The 27,244-nt window shown below is 21.6% G+C and overlaps 9 protein-coding genes across 26 annotated transcripts; 4 read left to right on the top strand and 5 right to left on the bottom strand.

Moving 5' to 3' along the window:
- Positions 1-17: 17 nt before the first annotated feature.
- On the bottom strand, positions 18-5,101 carry LOC105736262 (uncharacterized). Its single transcript, XM_031918451.2, has 4 exons — positions 4,630-5,101; positions 4,447-4,509; positions 3,584-3,746; positions 18-3,296 (listed from the first exon to the last, which is right to left on the bottom strand). Exons 1-4 carry the CDS (start codon positions 4,698-4,700, stop codon positions 234-236), a joined length of 3,360 nt encoding a protein of 1,119 aa, XP_031774311.2. The 5' UTR covers positions 4,701-5,101; the 3' UTR covers positions 18-233.
- A 679-nt stretch (positions 5,102-5,780) lies between these two features.
- Positions 5,781-7,105, bottom strand: LOC100868256 (peroxynitrite isomerase THAP4). Its single transcript, XM_003696579.4, has 3 exons — positions 6,529-7,105; positions 6,040-6,428; positions 5,781-5,959 (listed from the first exon to the last, which is right to left on the bottom strand). The coding sequence occupies exons 2-3, from the start codon at positions 6,424-6,426 to the stop codon at positions 5,834-5,836; spliced, it is 513 nt and encodes a 170-aa protein (XP_003696627.1). The 5' UTR covers positions 6,427-6,428; positions 6,529-7,105; the 3' UTR covers positions 5,781-5,833.
- On the top strand, positions 6,313-10,640 carry Kat60 (katanin p60). 7 transcript variants are annotated; one of them, XM_086904379.1, is made up of 11 exons: positions 6,313-6,449; positions 7,573-7,844; positions 7,934-8,069; positions 8,150-8,267; positions 8,413-8,503; positions 8,573-8,694; positions 8,754-8,933; positions 9,025-9,167; positions 9,289-9,401; positions 9,484-9,610; positions 9,735-10,640. In XM_086904379.1, coding segments are annotated over exons 1-11 (1,503 nt in total). In that variant the 5' UTR covers positions 6,313-6,447; the 3' UTR covers positions 9,934-10,640. The 7 variants fall into 7 exon arrangements, with proteins under 7 accessions (XP_086760505.1, XP_086760503.1, XP_086760500.1 ...); XM_086904377.1 differs by having other exon boundaries at positions 8,150-8,285; XM_086904374.1 differs by having other exon boundaries at positions 8,150-8,294.
- On the bottom strand, positions 10,183-11,937 carry LOC100870037 (RNA-binding motif protein, X-linked 2). Its single transcript, XM_086904386.1, has 4 exons — positions 11,415-11,937; positions 11,176-11,328; positions 10,970-11,099; positions 10,183-10,867 (listed from the first exon to the last, which is right to left on the bottom strand). The coding sequence occupies exons 1-4, from the start codon at positions 11,426-11,428 to the stop codon at positions 10,748-10,750; spliced, it is 417 nt and encodes a 138-aa protein (XP_086760512.1). The 5' UTR covers positions 11,429-11,937; the 3' UTR covers positions 10,183-10,747.
- Positions 11,826-15,706, top strand: sotv (exostosin glycosyltransferase sotv). 2 transcript variants are annotated; one of them, XR_015291009.1, is made up of 11 exons: positions 11,826-12,606; positions 12,688-12,894; positions 12,952-13,135; positions 13,210-13,349; positions 13,411-13,638; positions 13,757-13,935; positions 14,029-14,195; positions 14,319-14,462; positions 14,536-14,663; positions 14,732-14,860; positions 14,943-15,706. XR_015291009.1 is itself a non-coding variant. In XM_086904372.1 (10 exons), exons 1-10 carry the CDS (start codon positions 12,080-12,082, stop codon positions 15,162-15,164), a joined length of 2,127 nt encoding a protein of 708 aa, XP_086760498.1. In that variant the 5' UTR covers positions 11,826-12,079; the 3' UTR covers positions 15,165-15,706. The 2 variants fall into 2 exon arrangements, 1 of the variants encoding a protein (XP_086760498.1); XM_086904372.1 differs by lacking the exon at positions 14,536-14,663.
- On the bottom strand, positions 15,595-18,608 carry Tasp1 (Taspase 1). 5 transcript variants are annotated; one of them, XM_086904381.1, is made up of 10 exons: positions 18,438-18,608; positions 17,692-17,968; positions 17,487-17,554; positions 17,144-17,415; positions 16,978-17,057; positions 16,660-16,727; positions 16,457-16,573; positions 16,180-16,370; positions 15,926-16,094; positions 15,595-15,863 (listed from the first exon to the last, which is right to left on the bottom strand). In XM_086904381.1, the coding sequence occupies exons 2-10, from the start codon at positions 17,729-17,731 to the stop codon at positions 15,786-15,788; spliced, it is 1,083 nt and encodes a 360-aa protein (XP_086760507.1). In that variant the 5' UTR covers positions 17,732-17,968; positions 18,438-18,608; the 3' UTR covers positions 15,595-15,785. The 5 variants fall into 5 exon arrangements, 4 of the variants coding, with proteins under 4 accessions (XP_086760507.1, XP_086760509.1, XP_012346149.1 ...); XM_086904383.1 differs by having other exon boundaries at positions 15,926-16,077; positions 16,190-16,370; XR_001112592.3 differs by lacking the exon at positions 18,438-18,608 and having other exon boundaries at positions 15,926-16,077; positions 17,692-18,193.
- Positions 18,609-18,703: 95 nt separating this feature from the next.
- Positions 18,704-21,642, top strand: LOC100869919 (uncharacterized). 2 transcript variants are annotated; one of them, XM_012490694.3, is made up of 4 exons: positions 18,704-18,850; positions 18,941-18,971; positions 19,064-19,189; positions 19,301-21,642. In XM_012490694.3, exon 4 carries the CDS (start codon positions 19,411-19,413, stop codon positions 21,121-21,123), a length of 1,713 nt encoding a protein of 570 aa, XP_012346148.2. In that variant the 5' UTR covers positions 18,704-18,850; positions 18,941-18,971; positions 19,064-19,189; positions 19,301-19,410; the 3' UTR covers positions 21,124-21,642. The 2 variants fall into 2 exon arrangements, with proteins under 2 accessions (XP_012346148.2, XP_086760499.1); XM_086904373.1 differs by having other exon boundaries at positions 18,790-18,850; positions 19,095-19,189.
- Positions 21,643-22,465: 823 nt separating this feature from the next.
- Positions 22,466-24,629, top strand: TBCB (tubulin-binding cofactor B). Of its 6 annotated transcripts, none has more exons than XR_015291011.1 (7): positions 22,466-22,950; positions 23,009-23,152; positions 23,221-23,308; positions 23,598-23,789; positions 23,866-23,938; positions 24,064-24,334; positions 24,430-24,629. XR_015291011.1 is itself a non-coding variant. In XM_086904384.1 (6 exons), the coding sequence occupies exons 1-6, from the start codon at positions 22,831-22,833 to the stop codon at positions 24,179-24,181; spliced, it is 735 nt and encodes a 244-aa protein (XP_086760510.1). In that variant the 5' UTR covers positions 22,466-22,830; the 3' UTR covers positions 24,182-24,425. The 6 variants fall into 6 exon arrangements, 2 of the variants coding, with proteins under 2 accessions (XP_086760510.1, XP_086760511.1); XR_015291010.1 differs by having other exon boundaries at positions 24,427-24,629; XM_086904384.1 differs by lacking the exon at positions 24,430-24,629 and having other exon boundaries at positions 24,064-24,425.
- On the bottom strand, positions 24,192-26,741 carry Tango4 (transport and golgi organization 4). Its single transcript, XM_003696572.4, has 10 exons — positions 26,515-26,741; positions 26,261-26,367; positions 26,058-26,182; positions 25,676-25,953; positions 25,446-25,595; positions 25,126-25,320; positions 24,897-25,015; positions 24,649-24,828; positions 24,425-24,578; positions 24,192-24,336 (listed from the first exon to the last, which is right to left on the bottom strand). Exons 1-10 carry the CDS (start codon positions 26,515-26,517, stop codon positions 24,277-24,279), a joined length of 1,371 nt encoding a protein of 456 aa, XP_003696620.2. The 5' UTR covers positions 26,518-26,741; the 3' UTR covers positions 24,192-24,276.
- Between the last annotated feature and the right edge of the window lie 503 nt (positions 26,742-27,244).

Below are 27,244 nucleotides of genomic sequence, written 5' to 3'. Positions count from 1 at the left end.
AAAAGAATAATGCAATGGAAATATAATATAATATTTATTATAATATAATATAATAAATATAATATTTATATAATATTAATTTTTTTTATTAACATACGTAACTTTATTAAGTTAAATTAAACTTGCATTATTAAATATAATATAAGCATATATTATATGTTTTAAAAAGAATTTCATATGGAGAGTCAAATATATTTTATACAATATATTTTTGTAATAGATATTTTTGTATTTTAATTAAAATCGAAATCACTTTCTGTATTTGATATATTTCTTTCGATTGTGCTATCTGTATCAGAATCCAACAAAGGTTTAATTACATCTTTCGTTTTTTTTTCTTCGTTTTCAGAAAATAATTTTTCATTTTTATTCTCAACTTTTGTCTCAAGTTTTTCTTCTATTTTTTTATGTTTTAATTCTTGTAATTCTTTGCATTCTTGTATTTCTTTATCTTCTTCTTGTTGTATTTGATTAGAATCATAATCAGTATATTCAAAAGGTTGATTTACATGGGTGTCTCTTACTTGATTCGAATCATATTGTTGGTCATAAGCATATTCATATTGTTGATTCGTATCTTCCTGGTATTGTATGTTAGGATCATGTTCATACTGATTTTCAGAATCATATTGTTCGCCTATATATTCTTCGTATTGTTCGCTCGATCCTTGTATATATTCTTGATTAATATATTCTTGATATTCTTGATTTTCATTATTTTCATACATTGTGTTTTGTTCATAATTATGTTCTTGATTAGTTTCATATGATGCATTTGGATCATAATTTTGATTTTGATTAGTATCATACAATGCATTTGCATTGTAATTTTCATCTTGATTAATTTCATATGAAATGTTTGAATCATAATTTTGTTTCTGATTAGCTTCATACATATTTTGATCATAATTTTGATTTTGATTATTTTCATATAATGTATTTTGATCATAATTTTGTTTTTCATACATAACATAATCTTTATTTAAATCAGTATATTCTGTTTCATAATTTTGCATATAATTTTGTGTTTGATTAGAATCTTCAAAATAATTTTGATTGTCATATTCATCATTTTGTATCATTATCTCTTGTCTGTTATTTTCGCATACATTATCAGATACAAAATTAATTTTATCACATTCTTGTATTTGCTCATTGTTAATTTTATTCTCATCATCAATTTGATTTTTCGTTGATTCTAAATTTTGAATAATATTTTCATTGTTTGTATATTTTTTATTTTTGTATTCTATTTCTTGATGTTGCAAAATATGTTCATTTATTTCTACTTCATTTTCATTTACCAATCCTTCTTTTGATTCAAAATTTTCTTGTTTTAATTCATTTTTCGTGCTATCTGTATCTATATATTTTTCATTCGCATCTTCTTTACAATTTTTTTCATCTTTTCGATTCTCCACAGTATTTTTCCCTAAAGTATTTAAAGATTTAATTTGCTCTACGTTATCCTCGTTTAATTTAAAATTATCAATAACAAATCCTTCCTTGTTCAAATGATTTTCAGTTTCTTGAGTTAAATCTATTTCCTTTACACATTTCTGTAAAAGATCCACATTCCATGGTTTTAAATCCTCGACATTATCAAACGAATCTTGATTAAGATTTGATTCTATTGCGATATAAATATTATCTTTCTCATTATAATTTTCTTTTTGTGTATTTTTTAAAGTAACATTCTTATCATCTTGCTCCATAATTTTATCGTCTAATGAAATATCGGAATCATTGTGCTCATCGCTTTTCATTTTAATTAATTGCTGTTTAGATTGTCTTGGAGTATTATCTAGACTATTAATATTCTCTTTCCTACAATTTTCAATATTTTGAAGTAGATCTAATTTTGGTTTATGTAACTTAATATCGCTGCTAATTTCGTCTTTCGTAAACGCGACGTAGTTTCTTTCGAAAATCGGAATATGATTTTGCGTGGTTTCAACCAATTCGACATTTCTATTTTTATTCATACGTTCTTTTCCAGAACTAGCAACACTTAAATCCACTGTTCTAGATGCAAGATCATCCGCTAATGCCAAAACCTTTTCGACTTCTTTAGATATTTTTTCTTTCGATTGATATTCAACAAAATCCCCTGAATTATCATCTAACGAAGAAATATTAAGTATATTATCAGTTATATTTTGTTCTTGATCAATTTCTTCCAAACTTTGCGTATCAAGGTCATAATGAAGTTTTCGAATTTTATCAATGTAACTGTCTAATTCATTTTCTACAATCATTGTTCTACGTTTATCTTCTATAGCAGATTGTTTCGCATTTGTCGACAATCTTGTATTAATTGAGATTTTTGGGATAAAATGTTTATGACGTTTTATCATGTTATCAACGTCTGAAGTCTTTAATGAACGCACAGGAATATCACTAACAAATTTATGTTTTGGTTTAAAATAATTAGATTTTTTCCACGAATAATTTTGTGAAAAGTAATTTGGAGAAACTTGTCTCGATAACGTCAGAGATTTATTTAATGAAGATGTATCATTTCGTTTTATAGATGTTGATATAGTTCTATGAACTGGAGATAGTTCATCAAAATCTTTTGTCTGCATTTGTATATTATTTAACAATATTTTATTATTTTCTTGTTGAGAAGATTGTACAGCTGATGTAGAATGAACGTATTGTAAATTTATTGGAATATATCGATTTTTAGTTATATCCAAGGATTTACATTCCGATATATCATTGATAGTACGTTTCGGATTTATAAAATGCGTGATAGTGTGTGCTATTTCCATTTGTTCTGATAAAGGTTTATTAAAATTATAATGCGAAAGAGTTTGTTGATTTAATGAACTCGATCGATTTGATGATACATATGGAACATGTAAATTTGAATCAATTTGTATATAAGATTGCTTTTGTTGAAAATTTTGTGGCAATAAATTTTGAGTTGGTAATTGTTGAATCAATTCATTGTTTTGTAAAATTATCGGATACGATTGCAATATATTTTGATCATTTCTTTGTTGATTTGATTGTATATTTCGTTGATAATAATCATAAGACGTGTTTTGAACCGATTTTATTAGACTTTCTGACGTAGATGACGGAGAAATCGATCGATTCTTTTGAGAATTCAATCGCAACAATTTAGGTGATAATACATTTTCTACTTCAGGAGAAATTTGTTTCATAGTGATATCCTTTTTTAAATATTTATCTTCAGCTTGATTTGTTATATTTTCATCGTTAATATTACTTGTCGATGAAAGAGGAATCGTACGAATACGATTAAGATAAGATTCATATTGTTTCTGTAAAAACGAGATATTCTATGTTGCAATATATATTCAACAACATATTACATATTTCAAATAAATATTTAATATTTTATATTTATACAATCATATACTTTGTATTAATTAATAAATTACTGTATATTATAAATTATTTGCTAGAATTAATTTATGTAAAAGAGTTTAAGAAAAAGTTTTATATATATATATATATATTGAATTTCTCATCTCTATCTATATCTATTTGTTTATATAGAATACTAAGATTATTAAAATGATTACAAAGGACAAAAAAAAAAACTCACTCTAAGAATGTTAAGTCTCTCCGTTTTTGTAGTCATCAATGTAAGACTATTATCTACTTTATCCAATGCTTCAAAAAGTTTATGATTCTTTTCATCTCTTGTGCGCTGTTCTTCTAAAAATTCTATATATCTTAAACGTAATCGATTTATACACGCATCATGCCTGAAATATCAATAATTTTGTATAAAAGATTTCTCTTTTTTAAAAAAAAATTTTTTTTAAAGAATGATTGCTATTAATTTAAACAATCAATAATTATAAGATCATTGAAACAAGTTTATATTTTATTGAGTCAATCTATCATAATTTATTGAATGTCTACTGTTGTAATGTATATAAATATACACTTCATAATATATATATGTATATATGATCGAAGAACATTGCGCGATTTTGGCAAAAAATTATGTATAATATATTTATCTGCATAATTATATTTGTTCATATATCTACATTAATTATATCAAAATAAAATATCAAACATTTCTTATATATTTTTATGCAATTGAAATTTTCAATCTCTGAAAGTTAAAGTATATTTCAAAATGTAAATATAAAGAACACGAAATTCATGTTCGAAGTCAATTATAAGACAAAGTTAGTATTGATTGTGACAACTTTCTTAAAACTAGGTCACTTCTTAATCAATACATAATCTCCAAAATTCTATCATTATTATTATTACGTAAAACAGAAATATAATCGATAAGGAGACAATTATTTGCCACTATGCAATATTGTTTTTAAAAATACTTTTTTCTGTTTATATATTAAACTTAGTAAATTAATGTTTATTTTAATAATTTATAAAAATAGTAGATTTAATAATAATACATTTAAGTAAATAATTTTGAAGTTTTACCTATTACGAGATTCCTGTACAAGTATTTTGAATCTTTCTTCTAATCTTATTCTTTCTTCTTCACTGTAACAATTATTCGGAAACATATATAATAATCTATTTATTTATCATTTACAATTCTATATTTACTAATAAATTTCAATATGTTGTTACTATATTGTTTATATAAAAAAATATACTTACCTTTTTCGCAACTTTTCTTGTAGTTCCAACATTTTTTTATAATAATCATGATTATCGTAAAACGATGTCATAATTAATAACAATTTATAATTCAACTTGAAATTAATTCAAAAATTTAAGTTATCGACTGTATCGACATTCGATATTTGGCGCTTATTACGAAAAATTTTAATAAAATTGAAAATAATAAACAATATTTACATATAACATATTTCGCATAACTAGTAAACATTTTATATAACCATATATAATGTAACAAATAAACATTAAATTTATAAATAGTGAATATTTACTTTGATACTTTGTAAAACCATTTCAATTATTGATTAAATAATTGAAACAAGTGATCAATAAATTCATTAAATATTTTACTTATGTAATATAACGATGTAATATAAATTTATTTTATTTTAAATAACCATAACAAGAATTATTGTAACGATCTTTCTTTGGTTCGGTACTATGAACGACTGTCGTATTTGATGTTGTGCAATGGATAGAGTTGAGGGTGTTACAGCAAGTAAACACGCAGGTGTTGTCCCTACTCCTATTCTCGCAATAACTCACGCAATAATATTTATTTAAAATTTTATTCATTTTAATTTGATAATATAAAATATTAAAAATAAAAGATCTTATTTAAAATAATATTTACATTAATCTAAATTTTAATTCATTTTTATTAAAGTAATTATTATTAAATATTATATTAAATATATAAAATTAATTTTGCGAAAAAAAGGAAAAATTTTATTAAAATAATAAAAAAAAATCTATTTATACATTTATTATTTATTATCAATTATTTTTAAAAATAAAATGTTCATTTTTAAAAAGTCAAATGTTAAATGTAAATTTATTTATATTTAAATAATAAATTTTTATATAGAATAAATAAATATTTTTATCACAAAATTATATAAATTTTTTGGAAATAAAAAATAATTATTAAAATAAATAAATAAATATTGAATCAAGTAAATTAAATTTATTAATAATTAAATTCTTATTGTATATAATTAATTAAATTCTTACATATACAATAAATTAAATTCTTATTGTAATATATTTTATATTTTTCTGATTTTTTTATAAAAATTATTTTATTAAAAATTTATTGGAACTATATAATAATAAAAACATTTTAAATATTATTTTTTTACATTTTACATTTTTACATTTTATTACATTTTATTACATTTTATTAAACATCGTCACATTTTCTAATATAGACTGCACACAAATGTTCATGTAATTCTGGTGTTTTTTCTGTAGCCATATATAATGTATGTTGTAGACAATCTCCAATAAGTTTAAATTCTCTTTGAATCTGTATTTAAATAATTTTTTAAAATTATATATTATCATTTTTTTTTAATTTATTTTTTGTAAATAATTATATAATTATACCTCAGTTACTTTAGGTGAATTTGCCCCTTTTGTTGGTCGTCTTATATTAGTTGATTTTAATTTAATAATTTCATTTTCAAATATTCCTTCTTCTATTGTTGTTATTCCAAAATTATGAGATAAAATTAAATGTACTTTATTTGTACCAGGTATTATTTTTAAAAAACCCATTTCATAATGTAATGGTTTTTTTGTCTTAGCATCCCAACTTTTTGCAACATAATTTAACATTGGTTGACCAATAGAATGCCAATTCATTTCTTCATGATATTCAAAAGGTGTAATTGTTGGAAATTTACCAGCTCCAGGACAATTCTCTCTAGTTTTCCATATACCTTTCAACCAAGCTAATGGTTTGATTGCTTCATGCATTGCTAATTGTTGCATATCTAATGAAAAAAATATTTTATGTAAATATTTTTATATAAATATTTAAATATTTTACAAGAAGAAATAACTATTATTTAAATATTGTGACATAATACTAACCTTTATCATAGAAATATCCTTTCTTATATCTTAGAATTTTTTTAAAAAGTTCTTATAACATTTTTTTCTTTAATGATTCGAAATTTTTCCTTTTTTATAACATTAGAAATATATTACTTATAAAAATTATAACAATATATGTTTATAATAATATATTATATTAGATATTACTATCAATATTAGAAGATATCAAAATCATTGCACCACAAAGTACTTTTTCATATTCAATTATTGTTTAGTCAATTCAATATTTGAATATAATCACAATATTAACAAAATTTTATTTTGTTCTCAATTTAAATTTTGTGAATTATATTATAACATCGATTTTCATATTATATTATGTAGTAAAATAACCTTTAAATTAACTAATAGTCATGTATAAGTATATATATATATATATATATATATATATATCAAAATTTAAGTAGCATACAAACGTGGTGAAAATACGTTAAATATTAATAAATTTTTAAACAAATGCAAAAATTTAAAAAAGATCCGTAATTTCAAAATAGTAATATGGCGACAACAATTTACAAATTCGAGTAAATTATATCGCACATATCTGCTTATAGTTAGTATTTTTTTCTAATAATTATATAATAATTTATTTACTTTTTTAATTTACGTAACAAATTAATCATAAATCATTTATTTATTTTTTTTTTTAATTATATATTCATATTATTTATTTTAAGATATATATCTCCGATATTTATATAATGGTTAATGATTAATATTTAAAGAATTATTATTTATATGTATAAAATAATTTTTTTGTCAAATTTTTAAATATAACATTATTGTTTATATGAAAAAATAATAAAATATTTATTATTTTATATATATATATATATATATATATATATATATATATATATAAAAATTTTCAGATTTTATAAATTATTTTCTTTTTTTATTATAATTAATTTTTCAATTTTAATTAAACTCAAATATATCATTGTTTTATAATATAATTATTTTATTATTCACATATTATATATATATATAAACATACTTATATATATATATATATTTTAGGAGAATTATGGCTGTTTCAATCAATGAAATTTGTGAAAATACCAAACTGGCTCGTGAAATGGCTTTAACTGGAAACTATGATACATCTGGAGTTTATTATCAAGGCGTTGTTCAACAAATTCATCGATTACTTGCAAATATTGCAGATGCTACCCGGAAAGCTAAATGGCAACTTGTACAACATCAAATTGTTCAAGAATTTGAAAAAGTAAAAGCAACTTCAAATACTTTACAACTTTTTAAAGTTGATACGCACGGAGAAAGATTATTAGGTACTATTACTTATGAAAAATATTTGATAAAAATATTATATTTAATCTATTATAAATAAAAATATAAATATAATAAAATAAATTTTTAGGTACTTCATGCTTATCATTTGAAGAACCTACAAGAGATCCAACTTTATGGACTTATAACAATTCAGACAGTTCATGGAATCAAACACCTGCAAGAGATCCAGATGTATGGCCACCTTTAACACCTGCTGAACAAAAGTAATTTTTTTAAATTAATAATAAAATTAAATTTATCACTTGTATTATATTACATTGATGTTATTAAATTATGTTTATAGAAATATTAAACCATTAAAAAATCAATCAAAACAACAAAATAGAACAAGTATACGAAAATCTGTAACTACTGGAAAAAGATCAGATACCAAAGCAATGGTTAAAAAAGATGATAGAAAAGTACAAAAAAAAGATGATGTAAACAAAGTATATTTCATTTTTACTATATAGACTATATAAAAAAATGATATGTACAAAGTATATTTAATTTTTATTATATTTTTATATATAGTATAATATTATAAGAAATAAATAACTTTTATAGGAAAAATTGGAAACTGAAAAAATAGATATAGAAGTAGAGGAACGTAAATTTGAACCATCTGGAAATGATAGAGATTTGGTTGATTTATTAGGTAAACTATATATTATATTAGTAACTTTAAAATAAAGTAAATTATTATATATTTACATAAATATTACAGAAAGAGACATTGTTCAAAAAAATCCAAATATTCATTGGGATGATATAGCTGATTTGCATGAAGCAAAACGATTATTAGAAGAAGCTGTTGTTCTTCCAATGTGGATGCCAGATTTTTTTAAAGTATATTTAATAATTTTGTACATGTTACATTTCATAAATAAAATATGTATTTATTACAGGGGATTCGTCGCCCTTGGAAAGGAGTACTTATGGTTGGTCCACCAGGAACTGGAAAAACAATGTTAGCAAAAGCTGTAGCTACTGAATGTGGAACAACTTTTTTTAATGTATCATCTTCTACACTTACTTCAAAATATAGGGGAGAATCAGAAAAACTTGTTCGTCTCCTTTTTGAAATGGTATTTTTAATTTATGTTTTTTATCTCTTTTCAAGAAATGAATTTAAAATTATTTTTTACTAATTTTTAATTATTATGGATATTTATGCAGGCTAGATTTTATGCTCCTAGTACCATCTTCATTGATGAAATTGATTCTTTATGCTCTAGAAGAGGATCTGAATCTGAACATGAAGCTTCACGACGAGTAAAATCTGAACTTTTAGTTCAAATGGATGGTATAAGTTCCAATAGGTAATAATTTCATAAAATTAACTGTAATTCATATAAATTTTCTATAGAATAAAAAATAATATAGTATATATACTATACTTTATAGAAGTCTATAAAATAAATAAAATAAATTTTTTTTTAGTGAAGATCCAAGTAAAGTGGTAATGGTATTAGCAGCTACAAATTTTCCATGGGACATTGATGAAGCTCTTCGAAGACGATTGGAAAAACGTATTTATATTCCGCTACCAAATCGTAAGTTTCATTAAAATTTAATAGAAGTAATTTCTGTGATGTACATTTCAATTTCCTAAAAGAAAAAAATTGGAGTATACAGGTGAAGGTAGAGAAGCATTACTGAAAATTAATCTACGTGAAGTAAAGGTAGATTTATCTGTAAATTTAGCAGATATTGCGAAAAAATTAGAAGGTTACTCTGGTGCAGATATTACAAATGTTTGCAGGTAAATATTAAAAGTTATATTTTAATATTTTATTTATTCTAATTTATTTATTTTAATTATAATATTCATACAATTATATATATAATATAATATATATGTATATTTTATATATATTTAAATATAGAGATGCATCTATGATGTCTATGCGAAAAAAAATTGCGGGCTTAAAACCTGATCAAATAAGACAATTACCGAAAGAAGAATTAGATTTACCTGTATCTGCTGCAGATTTTGATGAAGCTGTTGAAAGGTGTAACAAGAGCGTTTCTCAAGAAGATTTAGAAAAATATGAAAAATGGATGAGTGAATTTGGTTCTTCTTGATACCATTCTACTCAAAAAATATAAATTCACAAAAAGCTTATTCAAAAATATAATTGCTTATTTAGATAGATATTATTAAAAATTTTTGTTTGTCATTATGGATAAACAAAATATAATAAGCATTTTTAAAAATATATTTATTTATATAATAATTATCGAATTTTTAAAATGATATTCTTCATCATATTATTATTATAAACAATTTATGCTTTTCTTACTTTTTAAATTTAAAGAATAATACAAATTATATTGTTTTAAAAAATCAAAATTTTTATTAAAATTACATAATATATTATATATAAACAAAAATTGCATAAATGATATTATAAAATATTATATAAAACAAAGCAATTCAACTTCATATCATGTTATTATTAATTTAACTATAGAATTAAATTGAAGAATAATATTTTTGAATATTTTTATGATTCATAGATTTTATTAAATTAATCGTTATTTGAAGTTTATTTTTATTTAAATAATGCTCTTTTATAATTAAGTTAAATATTTTGAAAAGAAGATATTGTAAAAAATACGTTTTAAAATTTTCAATATATATTTAATTTTAAACTTACTTAAAGAAATACAAGATATTGGCGAAATTAATTTTGTACATTACATTAACTTTAGATTAAAATGTAAATTAAATTGTTATTTTTAATAGTGTAAGTTATATTTTAATAAAAACTGCAATTTTTTCTTAAAAATTAAATTTAAATATTTTTGTAAAAATATAATATGCAATTTTATATAATATCATAAACAAATTTAATTTATATTAAAAATAATAGCATATTATTAATAACTATTTTTATTATTTTTTTGGAGCACAACCTTCTTTTCTTAATTTTTTAGTTTCTTCATCAATATTTTTTGAATCTTTTGGTGCTTTATAATTTGAGACATGGTCAACTCTTATTGTTCTGCCTAAAATCTAAAATTATGTAATTATTATTATTACGATTGTTTTCAGTATTTCGTCTTTTATTATTAAAAAATTTAATACAAAAATAATATATTTCAAAAATATTTATACCTTGGTACCGTTAAAGTTATCAACAGCTAATATTGTACTTCTTTGATCTTCATAGCATAAAAAACCATATCCTTTTTGCTTTCCTGTATCTTTATCTCTAATTAAATTTATATTTACAACTTCTCCAAATCTATAATGATAAAAATCTATAATGATTAATATTTATTAAATAAATATTTATCAATTATTTTGAATTTTATACTTACTGAGAAAATACTGTTATTACATCACCTTCTGTTAAATCATATGGTAATCCACCAATAAAAATCCAAGCACTATTTTTATATTGATCATGCCAAGATGTTTTTCTATCGCCTAATAATTCTTGTTCTCCAAGTTTCTGTATATTTTTTACGTTTCTAAAAATATCCAATTATAATTAAATAAATAATAAATTAAACAATTAGATTTATATTTACAAATGAACTTTATAAAAAATACTCACGTTAAAGGATTCATTTTATATATACTAAAAAAATAGTATATTAAAAAATTACTAATATATTTTTTAAATTTTATATGATATTATTATTATTTATACAAGTATATTATATATTTGCATAATATACATATTTATAATAAAATTTAATTTATTTCTATATTTAATATTTATTGATATAATTATACAAAAAGAACTATTTTAATTATTTATTTATATATATATATATATATATATATATATGTTTATTAAAAAATGATATTATAGTCACATTGAACATAAGTGCGATATTTTAGAATATAACCTCAAAAATAGCTTACATCAACATGGATAATTTCATATAATATAAAAATATAAATATAAATAAGAGAAAAATAGATAATAAAAATATTATATTATATTAATAGAAGAAATTGAGAAAAAAACTGATAAAATTATTTGAAAGTTATTAAATCAAATAATTATTAATATATTCTTCTTATAACATCTTAATTTATTAATGTAATTATATCAGAGAATATTTAATTTCATAATAGCTTTTTTTATAATGATTTGTATAAAGAGTAAAATGATTAAATTAATGATTATAATTAATATGTATATTTCTATATATATTGTATAATATATTTTAAATAAATATAAATTGTTTATTTAATAAAAAAAAGAAAAATATGGTATTAACAACAAGAATGTCATATAAAGTAAATAGAATTTCTTATTACTATCATAATGTTTTTGTAATATTTTTGTTAATGTTTACATTATTTATAATATTAATTACGACATATCATATTTTTAAATTTGGGAGTACACAAAAGCGTTCTGTATATAATCCCATTGTTCTTAATGATTTACATTCATTACCTGTACAAGTAATAGATGCAGATTTTGCAATGGCAGATACCACAAATAGTTCTTGCACATACTTCAGTTGTTTTAATGTTTATCGTTGTGGCAGTCAAGGAAATAAGCTTTTAGTATATGTTTATCCACCAAAACTATATGTAGATTCATTAGAAAGATCTATAACAAGTCAAATAACAAAAGAGTTTTATCAAATTTTAAATACAATTATTTCAAGTAAATTTTACACACCAAATCCATATGAAGCATGTATCTTCATTCCTTCAATTGATACATTAAATCAAAATAGATTAAAATTACAAGAAGTTTCACAAGCTCTGAAATCATTGCCATTGTAAGTTTCTTTTTGTTTTATACATTTATACTTGAAAAAATTAAATATAATTTAACTATGTGAAATTTATTCAAATTTCAGCTGGAATAATGGAGAAAATCATTTGATATTTAATATGATACCTGGAACTGTACCTGATTATAACACAGTTATTGATGTACCTGTTGGAAAAGCAATGATCGCAGGTGCAGGAATGTCTTCATTAACATATAGATCTGGTTTTGATATCAGTTTACCAGTATATAGTCCTCTTGTAAATAGTCTTAAATTAAATTTTAATAATACAAGGTAATAAACTTTATAGTTTTTTAATTATTCATAATAATAAATATTTATATATTCCAGACCATGGTTAATCATATCATCTCAAATGAATATTAATTCTGCTTCTGAACAAGATTTGTTAGAAATTAAATCTATGTCACCAAAAGATATTTTTATATTAGGTACATGTTTTCACTATAATTCTATGAATAATACAATTCGATGTGCAGGAGAAGATGTTTATAAGTATCCTGATGTGCTTCAAGTATGTAATATTCTAATAATTATTATATTTAAAACAAATAAAATTTTGTATTACATTAAAATTAATATTGTTAGACAGCAACATTCTGTTTAGTAATACGAGGTGCAAGACTTGGTCAAACTACACTTTTAGAATGCATGGCAGCAGGTTCTATACCTGTAATTATAGCTGATTCTTTGACAATGCCTTTTCATGGTATAATTGATTGGACTAGGTAATAATTAATTACATATTAGCTCTTTTATTATTATATAATAAATATATTTTATGTGTAGAGCTGTCATATTTATACGAGAAGTAGATATTTTATCATTAATATCAGTTTTAAAAAAAATATCTCAAGAACGAATTATAGAACTTCAACAACAGGGTGCATGGCTTTATGAAAAATACTTTAAATCTATGGAAAAAATAATAGAAACCACATTAGAATTACTTGCAGATCGTGTATTTCCACACTTAAGTAGAGATTATACATTTTGGAATATACCAGTTCACAAGGAAAGTCAAAATTATATTAATTATATTTATATTATTATATACAATTATTATATAATATATTAATTATATAACAATTATCAATAAATTAAATTAATTATTATTTTATTTATAAATGTAGGATATTACATCTCCATTATTTTTACCTATTACTGTGCCAAAAACTCGAGGATTTACTGCTGTAATTTTAACATATGACAGATTGGAATTGCTGTTTTTGTTAATTAATAAACTTGTTAAAGTACCAAGTTTATCTAAAGTTCTAGTTATATGGAATAATCAACAAAAAGATCCTCCACATCGTAAATTTTAATTTTCCATATTAATATTTTTATATTATAATGTTTAATTTAATTTAATATTACTTACATTAAAATTTTTTTTATATATTATAGCATCTAGATGGCCAAAGTTGAGTAAACCATTAAAAGTTATACAAACAAAGGAAAATAAACTATCCAATAGATTTTATCCTTATGATGAAATTGAAACTGAAGCAGTCTTATCAATAGATGATGATATTATTATGTTAACTGCTGATGAAGTAGAATTTGCTTATGAGGTTTGTTTATTATAATTTAAACGATAATAATAATAATAATAATAGTAGTAGTAGTAGTAGTAATAGTAATAGTAATAATAGTAATAATAATAATAATAATAATAATAAATAAATAATCATTAGATATGGAGAGAATTCCCAGATCGAATAGTTGGCTTTCCATCTAGAATTCATATGTGGGACAATGGAACAAATTGTTGGAAATATGAAAGTGAATGGACTAACAGTATTTCTATGGTCTTAACTGGAGCTGCATTCCATCATAAAGTAATATAGTATTATTATATAATATCTTATTATTATTTAAATAGATTTAGATTCCAACAAATTTTTATTTCAGACATTAAAAATATAATTTTTTAAATTTTGAATTCATTATTCCTTCCTGAAAAATAATATTTTTAATATTTCCATTATAAATTTCCTTATGATCCTGGATATTCCTGAACAAGTTCCTGAAAAAATTAGGTATAATACTTTATTTGTAATTTAATATATAATTTTTTTTTCATTATATAATTATTAATGTATTTCAGTATTGGAATTATATGTATACTACTGCTATGCCTGGTGACATAAAAGAATGGGTTGATGAACATATGAATTGTGAAGATATAGCTATGAATTTTTTAGTAGCAAATATTACAGGAAAAGCACCTATAAAAGTAAGTTTATTAGTTATTATTAATTTTTTTTTTAATTTGAGATATATATAATATATATAAAATATTTAATATCATGATATAGGTGACACCAAAAAAAAAATTTCGATGTCCAGAATGTACAAATACCGAAATGTTGTCAGCAGATTTAACTCATATGGTAGAACGCACTCAATGTATAAATAGATTTTCTTCAATTTATGGATCAATGCCATTACAATCAGTTGAATTTCGTGCAGATCCAGTTTTATTTAAAGATATATTTCCCGAAAAACTTAAAAGATTTAATGATATTGGAAGTTTATAATTATATATATATATTTATTCAAAATATAATAATAAAAAAGCTTTTCCTTATATTATATAAATATTATGTAATGCAGATTAAAAAATATAAAATTAGTATGAAATAAATTATCTGTTAAAGTATAGTTGAATTATACTATATCGTATTAATAATAGATACATATTTATTTTATTAACAAGTATATATTTATTTTCTATTTTATTAAATTTAAATAAAATTTAATAAAATACTAGATTTTTTTTATAAAAAAAAATAATTTTATATTTATAAAATCTTATATTTTTTAACTATTTCGAAATTTTAAAATCATTATTATATTTTTATTATTTTTTAAATTAAGTTTAATGATGCAATATAATATAATATAATATAATCAAATATATTATACATATAATATTGTTTTGATTTTTATAAAAATGGATGAAGCTTATAATGTTGAATTAGATATTTTATTATATTTTTTTTTAATATTTTTTTTTATATTATAATTATAAAGATATGTATTTAAATTAGTTAGAAATAAATAATTATTATATAAGTAATTTCTTATATGGTAACATGTAATGGTAATATTCTAATATGGTAATATTGTCTTGCACAAATCATAAATTCATTAATATATTATGTGATTTTAAAACAAATTCCTTCAACGATTGCTTTCTTACCAACTTCATGAGATGGAAGAACAGCCATATGACTCTAAAAAAAATATAAATATATTATTTATATTTATTTTCATTTTATGAAATGAACAATCTTACCATTGGTGTTTGTTCATTTGAATTCATATAACCTATTATCATTGAATTTGTAGAGTGACTCCAAAGGAAATCCCCTAATCCTTCTTGTGGTGCATATCGTATAGCAATAACACCTCCAAGTTTCTGTTCAAGCCCGCACAAAAATTTTGAATCTGAAAAATTTATATTTCTATAAAAACATTTTATCTATAAATCACAATTTTTTCATACTAATAAAAGATATTTTTAATACTGAAAGATGATAAAGTAGTTACGAGTTTTCACCGATAAAATCAGCTTTCATAGAATGATACAAGTTGGTAATAGGACAAGAACTATGCGAAATAGCTTCTGCAACTGTTCGTGCAAGTAAAGTACGAATAAGATGTTCTCCACAGCCTGATGTGCTTGTTCCTATAGAATATTTATCTTTATATGCCCATGTACCACATCCCCACATTCCTGCCTTAAAATTATAATAATAATCATTTAATTATTTTCAAATAAAACATTTATACATAATGATAATAAAAATAAATTTATAAAATATACCTGCCCCACTCTTCCAGGATATTTTAAAATAATACCACCACTAGAACAAGCTCCAGCAATATTTCCTTCTTTATCAACACATATTGCTCCAACTGTATCCATTCTTTGTTTAGTATACTAAATTATTCAATTAATTTAAAATTCAATTATAAAAATATAACATAATAATAAAATAAAAAAAATAAAATATTAAAAACTTTTACCTTTTGAACATCTGCATTAGAGTTTTCTATTTTTCTTTTATAATGTTTATACATTTTCTGTGCTTTTGCTACAAAAATATAAATATAATAAAATATTATTATTTATTAAATTTATATATAATAAAATATCAAAAATCATAGAAATGTATAGCTTATTATTAACAATTTCTTTATGTGATGTATATGATGTATATGAAAAATAAAAAAGAAAAGTTTTTGAGATTAATGTAAATAATAAATTTTTTATTAAATATAATTAAATACTATTAGATTATTAAATAAAACAAATAATAAAATAAAAGATTAAATTTTACATACTTGAAATTAATTGTTCTGGAGGTAAAGTTTGGATTCTCATTTCTTGTGCCCATACATGTGCACCATTCCCAACTAGAAAACTGAATTATATTTATTTATTTTTATAAATAAATAATAAAAAAATATTATTTTAAATCTTTAAAATATTAATTTTTAATATTCATACCTTGGTGGAATTCTACCATATGCAATCTTAACTGATTGATGTTCACAAAGTCGTTTTGCCAATAAAACAGGATTTTTTATTCCACTAACTGCACCAACAGCTCCAAATTGCAATGTAGTACCATCCATAACACTTGCATCACATTCTACAGTTCCTTCTAATGTAAGATTAGAACCAAATCCAGCATTAGTTAATGGAGAATTTTCTAATACTATTACAGTTTCTACTACAGCATCTAATGAACTACCACCAGTTTTTAAATTCTGTATACCCTTTAAAAATATTATTGGATTATGTTATGATATATTAAAATATTATAAATAAAAAACTTAAAATAACTTACAGCTTTGCATGCTTGACGACATAATTTTTGATATTTTTCTTTAAGAGTTTCTGAATGTCGTCCTGCCCCTAATAAAACATATTAATATTCATTAATATTATATATAAACGTATAAATTTTATTAAATTAAATTAATTAAAATATTAATTTATTTTGTTTTTTTATAATTATGCTTAAATATATATTTCCAAAACTAATAACATACCTACATGAACAGCAACAAATCCATGATTAATATTACTCATTATAATATTATTATTAAGTTTTCAATGTTATTAAATGTTTATATTTTTTTTTTTTGATTTGTGATTATCACATATGTAATTTTTGCATTTATTTTTATTTATAATATTTTGCAAATATTTCTAAATAAAATTATATATATAAATATCTATTTATTTAATTTATATTTATAATTTATGTTTATATTTAAACAAGATATAAAATTTATGGATTTTTATTATATATTGTAATCACATTACCTATAAAATATATATAAAATTATATTTAAACACGCATGCGTAATTATCCTAACTGTACATAATATTATGATACAAATTTTTATGAATATATATAATTTTATAATTTAATTATTTTAAAATACTATGGAAATATGTATTTAAAGACATTATTTAAAGAGTCTAAATAATTTAAATCAAATTTTTGAATTTTTTTAATACAATTATATTAGATATATAAATGAAATTACATCATCTAAGTCAAATATTCAATTATAAATTGTTGGCATGTGTTAATATACATATTGGCCGAAAATATCATATCTATATTGAAAAGATCATAAAGTTTTATTTAAAATATTTATATGGTTTAAACAAATATATAAGTATAAAATATATTAATACAAAAAATAAAAATTAAGAATTAAGATAAATATAGATAAGTTATTATACTTATTTACATTATTGTATTAAATTATTTAATTTAATTTACCACAATAAAACATTGTTAAAAACAAACATTTCATAAAATCGCGGGAATCTGAAACTAGTAACTTATAGTCACTTGATTATCTATACGATGATGAGATCCAGACATTATTGGATTTATTCAACAACGGTTCTTACTTCTAATAAATAATAGACTGTGTATTAAGTCAAATTTACACGATAAAGGGATAGAATAAAACAATTTAAATATAGAGGTTTTTCTCATTGTCCAGTTTTCGCCATCTAGTTGAAAATAAATATCAGTCGATTAAAGCTTATATAGTTATTGAAACTGACGCTAAAGGGCGTAAATTTTTACATAAAATACGCGGGAGTTGTCTATCCATAGTTCGTATTAATACCAATGGAATTGAACATACAGATTTATTACTTGCTATGTTTAAATTTATATGTGAAGTACGTAACATGTAACAATTTTTTATGTTCCCATGAAATACTACAAAATTTAAAATACCGGTTATTAACATAAAATATCAATTTTTGCAGTATTAAATCAAATGAAGGCTTTTTATATTAGGTACATTTATATTTTCAAATTTATATGTAATCATACTTATCATTTTTAATGAATGATTTATATTTATTTTTATATTTATTTATTTTGATTAGGATGCTTCAATTAACATAAGGATTATTTTAGGTTACTTGAATTAACAACATAGTAGCCATCTATTTCAACTTTATATATACTTACATATAAATACATATATATACGTATATATATATATATATATTGTAAGTACCACATTTAAAATTTCTTTTTTGATGATATTAGATATTTATATATTAAGTTATGTTATTTTATTATAAGTGATAAAAATGATAAAAATCTGATGAAATTTTCAGGATTAAGTGACAAATAACAAAAGGCATATAATTTATAATATATTGAATGGCCATATTAATAAAAAACATTTGGACTTTGTGCTACAAGCAATTGTTTTCTTACAACAATCATGTTGTTGTTCGACTTTTTAAAAAAATTTTTTGGGTGGGTAGATGAAGCACCTAGGAAACGTAGAGCAGTTTCATTTAGTTTGGAAAAAGAATTTGTTACTCCAAAAAAACATCGTTGTGATTATAAGACTATTAACGTGGAAGAAGAACCTATTGAAATTAAAGATGATAGTGATGAGGATGAAGTTCAAGTTATTACTAAACATAAATATCCTTCCATTAAGGCTTCTAGTAAATTAAATGGTACATGTAATAATAGTAGAGAAAAATCACTTACTTGTTGTTCTTCATCTTTTTCATCATCAAAATCTCAATCATGTTATGATAAAGTAAATATAGGATGTTCTAATAATAAAAGTGGAAGAATACAAAATATTGAATCACATCAACAATGTTCAACATTGATTAAAACTCATCGTTTAAGGGAAAAAAATCAGTATGAAGAATTATTACAAAATTTTCTCCCACGTAGGATACATGTCATATGTGATAAAAATGATGATAAAAGATCTACACAAGAACCAATAGAAGTAATAGATTTAGAAAGATCTAATTCTTCAACTCCTTTTTCCAAAACTCAGACAGCTTCTAGAAAACATGATAGAATGTTACAAATGCATTGGAGTACTCCAGTTAAAGAAAAGAAAGATACAGAAATAATTAATTTAGATAATGAAGAAAAAGAAGAGGTAATACATTCCATTCATAATAAAACATTATCTCATAGAAAAAATGTTATTGAAAAAGAAAAATTTTCACAAAATAAATATACTGAATGTATAACTACAAACACATTAAGAGATCAATTAGCAGCAAAAGCTGTAATGAGGGAAGATTTTATTCCTCAAGTAGCAAAACGCTATAATGAACGTATTGAACAACGTTATAAAGAAGCAGAAAAACTTAAAAAAATGACATGTGTATTATCTAAACATAATCGTTTAGCAAGAGAAGCTGCTTTAGAAGAGCATTTAGCACGTTCTATGAGGTTATGTGAAGCCGTTTTAGAAGAAAAAGAAGATTTAGAAGAGCTAGAATTACCTACTTTAACAGAGGAAATGCTACAAGAAATAAAAAATGCTCTTATCTCTAGGCCACCAGATGAAGTCCTTGTTGAAGGATTTGGTCTAAGAATTACAAGAAAAGATATTCATACATTAGCTGACCTAAATTGGTTAAATGACGAAGTAATAAATTTTTATATGAATTTACTAATAGCCAGAAGTACCACTAACGACAAATATCCAAAAGTACATGCTATGAATACATTTTTTTATCCAAAATTAATCTCAGGTGGACATTCATCGCTAAAAAGATGGACTAGAAAAATTGATATTTTTGCACAAGATCTTATAGTTGTTCCTATACATTTAGGTATTCATTGGTGTATGTCAATAATTGACTTTAGAGATAAGTCTATTCGTTATTATGACAGTATGGGTGGCAACAATTCAAAATGTCTATCAGCACTACGACAATATTTGGAAGATGAAAGCTTGGACAAAAAGAAACAGAACTATGATACTAGTAATTGGAAGTTAGAGTGTGCCAAAAGTATCCCACAACAAATGAATGGAAGTGATTGTGGTGTTTTCTCTTGTATGTTTGCTGAATATATTTGTGCAAATAAAAAAATCACATTTACACAGCAGGATATGCCATATTTTCGAAATAAGATGGTTTATGAAATATTAAAGTCCAAGCTTTTATAAAATAAATATTATTTATTTAGAGAATTATTGACAATGAATAATTTAAATAACTTTCAGCAACTTCCAAAAATTACAAAATATTTTAGCAAAAGTTTATTATTGGATAGAATATTCTGAAAATATAATATTTATACTAAAAAGTATATTATTCATATTATTATCATAGTATTAAAAGAAGTTATACAGTATGATTTCTTTTATATTGTCAGAAGTATAATTTTGTTTAAAAATGGAATGTTGTTAATTTTTTGCAATGTAAAAAAAAACAGTACTTTGTAAACAAAAGTTTAAAAAATGTCATAATAAATAGTATTTCCTCATAATAATAATATCATATCTATTTTAATAACAAAATTCATTTCATTATAATATTTGCCTATTGCACATTCTTTATAAAAAAATGAAAAATATAATGTATTATAACACTTTATTTCGAATAAATGTAAAATTTTTAAAATTACTTATGTATGAATATTTTATGTTTAAAACTGTTTATGTAATAAAAAATATGTTTTCTAATTATAGTTTTATTTCACAAACATTTTGAATCAATATTATATTAAAATATTTTTATTATGTTATAATGATATAATTATATATTAATTATAATATTACATTACATTATAAAATTACATTTATTAATCTGTCAAGTTAGAATATATAGAATTATTATTATATTATTTATTATTATTATTAATATATTATTTATTATATTAATTATAACATATATTATACAAAAAAGTGGTAATATGAAATTTGTTTTTTTATTATTTTTTCGAAAAATAATTATTAAATCATTAAATCATTTAAATTTAGTTTTAAATTTAGTTTTAATTTAATTTTTGTACATTTCTCTTTTATATAATTAAAAATTTTAAATAAAAAAATTAATTTAATTAGAAAATTTTATTTTTATTTAAAAAATAGAGTTTTATAGGTAATACGGAAATTGTTCTAAATGGAGATTTTTATTGATATAGATATATTGATTATAATATTTAATAAATTTAGTATTATTATCTTTATTATTATTATAATATACATTTATTTTTATTTTTTAATATACATTATTTATATTTTTATTTTTATATATAATTTAATTATTTACAAAAATTAAATTTTTTTATAAAATTATATTCTTCGAGATATATGTAAATATGAATACATGTATAAAAAACAAAAAAAAAAATTTATTGAAAAAAAAATTAATTAAGAATTATGTTCCATTTTATTCTTATATATAATATAATATAATATGATATAATATAATATAAAAATAAATTAATATTATAAATTTTTTTATATTCATAAATTGTTAAAAAATTTCATAAAATTTTTTATTACAATAAGTAAATATACTATCAAACTAACTTAAAACATTATAAGAGTTATCTACAGATAAAGAAATAATATACAAAAAATTAAGAAAATAGTTGATTTCACAAAAATGTTTATAACTATTATAAAAAACTAAATATATTTGAAATCATTTACCTCTGATCTTATGTCATTTTTTTTCTGCTATAAACATATTCTATTGTAAAATCACACAGATATATTATAATATTGGTTTTCTTTCAATTTATCCGCAGGATTCTACATTACCATCTTTTTTCTACTATAATTTAAATAACCTATTATATGCGAAGTCTACCGCTTACAAATTGATTTGAAAACACTGATACCTTCTTATTCATTATAAGAAATATGAGTGCTTATAACGTAATAACATCAGATTTTGTAAATCTATCCATTACTAATTCTAGCCAAAATTCATATTGTGTAGAACGACGATTTCAGAAAGGAATAACAATTGATGAATTTAAAGTAAGAATATAAATAATAATTATTTGATATTATTATATATTATTTTATTATATTAAAGGGAAAATTGGAACTTCTTACTGGTGGTAATCCAAAAACAATGAAAATTGAAGTATATGACAAAAATGATAAATTAATTTGTAAATTGGATGATAACCAACGTTTATTAGGATCATATCCTATTGATGATGGAATGCGACTACATGTAAAAATTTATATGAAATAATAATATTCTTTTTAATTATAATATTATATATATAAATGATATTTCAGGTAATAGATAATTTTTCTCGTACTGAAGAAAATTTAAATAATATAGAAAAATTTGAAATATCTGAAGAAGAATATGCTAAAAGAACGGGTAAAATAATCACTGACACATAAATTACAATTAAAGATATTTATATAAAAAAATAATAGATTTTTAATATTTTGTCATAAAATTATCAAAATGAAACATCATCATTTATTTAAAAATATTTTTTCAAAATATTTTAGCTTAATATATATCATAAATTATTAATATATTTATAATTTCACTTAAAACTAATTAAAATATTTTATAATTCATTTATATATTGAATATTATGTAGAATATTTTAAATATTTATCTGAATATATGTGTGTGATATATATATATATATATATAGATACAGTAAAGGCATTTTTGGAAAAAAATAAGTTAGGAAAATATAATGAAGAAGAAATGAAAAGAAGGGCAGAAGAGAAAAAACAAGAAGAAGAAGCAGAAAGAACAGCTGCTCAATTATGTAAAATTGGTTCTCGTTGTGAAGTTTGTGTACCAAATCAACCAAAACGAAGAGCTATAATCATGTATGTTGGTATGTATAATAATTCTTATACTTTTAGTTTGATTATATATATTATTTTTTTTTTTTTTTTATAATTTCTTTGCAGGAAAAACTGAATTTAAAGAAGGTTGGTGGGTTGGAGTAAAATATGATGAACCACTTGGTAAAAATAATGGAACGTAAGGCCATTATTATTTTAGATTTATATTGTATCTTTTTAATATCTTATATATAAGATATAAAAGATATATTTTCTTGATATCTTTAATATATAATTAATTTTCTGTTTATCTTGTTTCTATAGTGTTAATGGAAAAAAGTATTTTGAATGTTCACCAAAATATGGTGGATTTGTAAAACCAATACATGTGAAAGTAGGAGACTTTCCAGAAGAAGAATTTGATTTGGATGAAGAATTATAAAACATTAATATATTTCTTTAATGTGGCTTTTATATATTAAAAATTAGAACTTAAAAAAATTTTAAACTAATAATATTTATTATATATAAAAACACTTAATATTTTCTTCGTTTTATTATATCTGGTCTCCAATTTACTGGATGTGTTTCTTCGGTCTGTAAACATTAACAAAAAATGGTTGCATTTGTGTTTTAATTATTGATATAATTAATATATAAAAATATAAAAAAAATTTTTTCTTACAGCAGTATCATCTTCTTTATAAACTTTGATCGTTTTATCTGCTTCTGTTGTAATCATACGAGTACCAGACATATCAAATGTAATACTAAATACTCCAGCTTCACTATCCATTGAACCCGGTTGAACAGGTGCTTGTAAACGTTGGAAATTATACCTTAAAATTTATATATTTGAACAATATATCTGAATAAATTTAAAAAATTTTTACATGAGATATCCTTTACCCTGTCCTCCAGTCCCAAAGATGCATAGTACCATTATCTGCTCCAGAAACTAACACACCATCAGGATTAACAGCCAAACAATTAACAATAGCATTATGTCCAGATAAATTCTGAATAAATTTTCCTTCTGGACATTTCCATTGTTTAATATTATCTGGAGATGCTGATGCAAACATATATCTAATAAATAATATAAATGAAACAAAGGAAAATATACAATGAAAATTTTAATAAAAAATATTACATACAATGATGGATGAAAAGTTACAGCTCTTACACTCTTTTTATGATTTGTTAAAGTAGCTCTAGATTTTCCACCTGCTAAATCCCATAATCGTATAGTGCAATCATGACTTCCAGTGACAATCTAATTAAAAAAAATATGAGTTCATTCAATATTTTCTTTTAAAATATAGTTTTAAATCATATTATCTTAAAAAGAATCATCTTTCATAATATCAAATACATAAAAAATACCTGTGGTTCAGCTGTCTGACAAATTATACTAGCAACTGTATTGGTATGACCAACAAGTGTATGTACATTTGCTTTAGTACGCATATCCCACACTCTTGCAGTGGAATCTCTTCCTGCAGTTACTAATACATCAATACTAGGATGTAATGCCATAGAATATACAGCTGATAAATGACCATGATAATGTCTTATAACCTATGAAAATAACAGAAATTATGTAATATTTAATTTATTAATATATAATATAATAATAGAATTTATTAAACATTAATTACTGTATATATACAATAAATAATTAAAATTTAATATAATTTAATAACCTTATTGTATTCAAGATCCCAACACTTTACTTGTCGATCTTCTCCACAAGAAAATAGATATGGATGTCGTTGAGAAAATGCAAGTCCACGAACACTACTTATATGACCAGTTAATGAAACTTTCAATTTACCACTTGCAAGATCCCATATCTAGAATGTTCAAAAATATTATATGCTAATAACAGATAATAGAAAGGATATATAATTCAATAAAAATAAAACAATCTTACTTTAATTACTCTATCTGCAGAACCTGTAGCAAACCATTCATTCCCTGGTTCAACAGCACAACATCTTACCCAACCAAGATGACCACTAATAACTCTATATAATTTCCATGGTGCATGCCATTTTGGTTTTGCCATAGAATGTGTTTTTTTTTGTGGTATATGTAATGTAAGATTACTTGCATTTCCTCCAGAATTTGCTTGTGTTGTTACTATATTATTATTTTGTATAGAGTTATAAGGTATAACTGCAGTAGTATTATTTCCTCCAAAAGATTCATCTATAAATACATATTTATTAATTATAGCAACATAATATATAAAATAAAGATTTAATTATTGTTATTAATAATATAATAAATATATATATGATATATATAATTACCGCCTGGTGGGGGAGGATCTGTATTTTCATTTTCATTTTGTACTTTTATTATATTGTTATTTTTAACACGTTCTAGTACAGGGCCATAAGAGTCCTTTGCTTTCACAGATTTTTTTATTTTTTGTCTGCAAAACATTACTATATTATTTTCTGAATATTGATATTGTATATATTAAATAGAAAAGCAAAATATATATACTTACAAATTAGGATCCATAGGTGGCAAAGTACCTTGATTTAATAGAAACATATCATGGGTTCTTTTTAAAGATCGAAATACAAGAGTATGTACAGAATGTCTTTGTACATCCTACAGAGAAAATATTTTTTATTTAACAACAAATCATATTACTATAATTCATTTTTTTTTCATCATTTAATAATACAATAATAATTATTTTTTATTATTGATAATAATGATTATTAATTATTTTACGAAAAATACTTCATAACTTACCATTTTTATTTAAGGTTGGATCTATACAATTGTAAACAAGAAGAGTAATATAATAATAGAAGAAAAACAGAGATAGAATAAAAATATTGAAATCAACGCCATCTCTAGAGCATCACAAACGAAAATAATAATATAAGCAAGGATAATAGTAGAAGAAAAAGAGAGATAGAATAAAAATTGAACATCAACCCCATCTCTAGCTACAAATGAAACTAATATAAGTAAAGATAGAAAATAATAGAAGAAAGAGAGAGATAAAATAAAAATTAAATATCAATGCTATTTTCTGAATATTTTTAGAAACATGATTTTTTAAAGAAATGAATAAAGATTTTTTAAAAATTAATTCTTATTTTATTCTATTTTTAAAAAAATTTCTCAGACACTTAAAAGATGGCGTTAACGATCAATTTTTATTCTATCTCTATTTTTGAATATTTTCTATCTTTTCTTTATGTGTCAGTATTTTGAAGATAGCATTGATTTCATAATTTTTATTCTATCTTCTACTATTTGTTTTTCTTATTTATGCTTATTAATCTGAAGAGTTATGTATGAGTTTTTTAAAAAATCTCGCATTAGATTTTTTCAAGCCGTTTCAGGATTTTGAGTTATAGATAATGTTATTCATTTTAATTAATATTTATTTTATAATTAATGAAATTAAATATTCAAAAAAAAATATGCGTCATCAATTAAACGTTTCATTTTCATTCTTGCATTCTTTTTT

The sequence above is a fragment of the Apis florea genome, unplaced genomic scaffold (genome assembly GCF_048593485.1).
Source record: "Apis florea isolate Af1SG1 unplaced genomic scaffold, ASM4859348v1 contig_2350_pilon, whole genome shotgun sequence".
NCBI classification, from domain to species: domain Eukaryota; kingdom Metazoa; phylum Arthropoda; class Insecta; order Hymenoptera; family Apidae; genus Apis; species Apis florea.
Note: the sequence above shows the minus strand (reverse complement) of the source record. Positions and strands in the feature narration are given on the sequence as shown.

Excerpts from the sequence above, each read along its gene's own strand:
- LOC105736262 (XM_031918451.2), bottom strand. The coding sequence starts at position 4,700 with ATGACATCGTTTTACGATAATCATGATTATTATAAAAAAATGTTGGAA. Across the intron at positions 4,510-4,629 it reads CAAGAAAAGTTGCGAAAAAG|TGAAGAAGAAAGAATAAGAT; the intron begins GTAAGTATATTT and ends TAATTGTTACAG. Across the intron at positions 3,747-4,446 it reads GTACAGGAATCTCGTAATAG|GCATGATGCGTGTATAAATC; the intron begins GTAAAACTTCAA and ends TTGATATTTCAG.
- LOC100868256 (XM_003696579.4), bottom strand. The coding sequence starts at position 6,426 with ATGCAACAATTAGCAATGCATGAAGCAATCAAACCATTAGCTTGGTTG. Across the intron at positions 5,960-6,039 it reads ATTCACCTAAAGTAACTGAG|ATTCAAAGAGAATTTAAACT; the intron begins GTATAATTATAT and ends ATTTAAATACAG.
- Kat60 (XM_086904374.1), top strand. Across the intron at positions 8,504-8,572 it reads AGATTTGGTTGATTTATTAG|AAAGAGACATTGTTCAAAAA; the intron begins GTAAACTATATA and ends TAAATATTACAG. Across the intron at positions 9,402-9,483 it reads TTATATTCCGCTACCAAATC|GTGAAGGTAGAGAAGCATTA; the intron begins GTAAGTTTCATT and ends TGGAGTATACAG.
- LOC100870037 (XM_086904386.1), bottom strand. Across the intron at positions 11,100-11,175 it reads GTAATAACAGTATTTTCTCA|ATTTGGAGAAGTTGTAAATA; the intron begins GTAAGTATAAAA and ends TTATCATTATAG. Across the intron at positions 10,868-10,969 it reads ATAACTTTAACGGTACCAAG|ATTTTAGGCAGAACAATAAG; the intron begins GTATAAATATTT and ends ACATAATTTTAG.
- sotv (XM_086904372.1), top strand. The coding sequence starts at position 12,080 with ATGGTATTAACAACAAGAATGTCATATAAAGTAAATAGAATTTCTTAT. Across the intron at positions 12,607-12,687 it reads GCTCTGAAATCATTGCCATT|CTGGAATAATGGAGAAAATC; the intron begins GTAAGTTTCTTT and ends TTCAAATTTCAG. Across the intron at positions 13,350-13,410 it reads GGTATAATTGATTGGACTAG|AGCTGTCATATTTATACGAG; the intron begins GTAATAATTAAT and ends TTTTATGTGTAG.
- Tasp1 (XM_086904381.1), bottom strand. The coding sequence starts at position 17,731 with ATGAGTAATATTAATCATGGATTTGTTGCTGTTCATGTAG. Across the intron at positions 17,416-17,486 it reads GTCGTCAAGCATGCAAAGCT|GGTATACAGAATTTAAAAAC; the intron begins GTAAGTTATTTT and ends ATATTTTTAAAG. Across the intron at positions 16,095-16,179 it reads GATTTTATCGGTGAAAACTC|AAATATAAATTTTTCAGATT; the intron begins GTAACTACTTTA and ends ATGTTTTTATAG.
- LOC100869919 (XM_012490694.3), top strand. The coding sequence starts at position 19,411 with ATGTTGTTGTTCGACTTTTTAAAAAAATTTTTTGGGTGGGTAGATGAA.
- TBCB (XM_086904384.1), top strand. The coding sequence starts at position 22,831 with ATGAGTGCTTATAACGTAATAACATCAGATTTTGTAAATCTATCCATT. Across the intron at positions 22,951-23,008 it reads TAACAATTGATGAATTTAAA|GGAAAATTGGAACTTCTTAC; the intron begins GTAAGAATATAA and ends ATTATATTAAAG. Across the intron at positions 23,939-24,063 it reads CTTGGTAAAAATAATGGAAC|TGTTAATGGAAAAAAGTATT; the intron begins GTAAGGCCATTA and ends TTGTTTCTATAG.
- Tango4 (XM_003696572.4), bottom strand. Across the intron at positions 25,016-25,125 it reads GTCAGACAGCTGAACCACAG|ATTGTCACTGGAAGTCATGA; the intron begins GTATTTTTTATG and ends TTTTTTAATTAG. Across the intron at positions 24,579-24,648 it reads CTTTGGGACTGGAGGACAGG|GTATAATTTCCAACGTTTAC; the intron begins GTAAAGGATATC and ends ATAAATTTTAAG.